General features: G+C 41.1%; 1 protein-coding gene across 1 annotated transcript; it reads right to left on the bottom strand.

The window, feature by feature from the left end:
• Positions 1–76: 76 nt before the first annotated feature.
• Positions 77–302, bottom strand: PHALS_01267 (uncharacterized protein; the record flags this gene model as incomplete). Its single annotated transcript, XM_024731101.1, has 2 exons — positions 77–202; positions 270–302. 2 exons carry the CDS (start codon positions 300–302, stop codon positions 77–79), a joined length of 159 nt encoding a protein of 52 aa, XP_024581313.1.
• Between the last annotated feature and the right edge of the window lie 194 nt (positions 303–496).

The following is a 496-nucleotide window of genomic DNA, read 5'->3' on the forward strand; positions in this document are numbered from 1 at the left end:
TTCGCTGGATATGGGGATCACAGCGAAACCGACGGTTCTAAGTCTATTTTCTTAGGATAGTTTACGCTTAAGAATCTCAATGATGCGCAATTCGTGCTGAAGATTGAGTTTCAGTATAATCATGAGCATGAAAGGCTTCATTTGTGTCAGCAGCTATATTTTCAGCGACTATCCGAGAAGTCAGGTCGAACTCTACTTTTCCCTGCCATAAAATGAATATTTTCGGGCAGAATCTGAGCGATTTATATAACAGTGAAATAATTGCTAACCCGGAGAAGTACCAAATTCGATTTGGCTTCCATCTATATATCGCCGGTAGATCACGTCAAGATGTTTATGTGTCAATCTGAAACTTGAGTCACTTTTATCAAGTCGCCAACTCAAACCGACAAAATGCTGCGACTCGTGTCCAACTAGTCTCATTAGTACGCGCCAAATTTAGATTTACTTTTTTGTCGTGATTTATCGACGTTTATGCCCACCGCGTACGTCGACG

The sequence above is a fragment of the Plasmopara halstedii genome, assembly GCF_900000015.1.
Source record: "Plasmopara halstedii genome assembly, contig: Scaffold_1343, whole genome shotgun sequence".
Classification (NCBI taxonomy): domain Eukaryota; phylum Oomycota; class Peronosporomycetes; order Peronosporales; family Peronosporaceae; genus Plasmopara; species Plasmopara halstedii.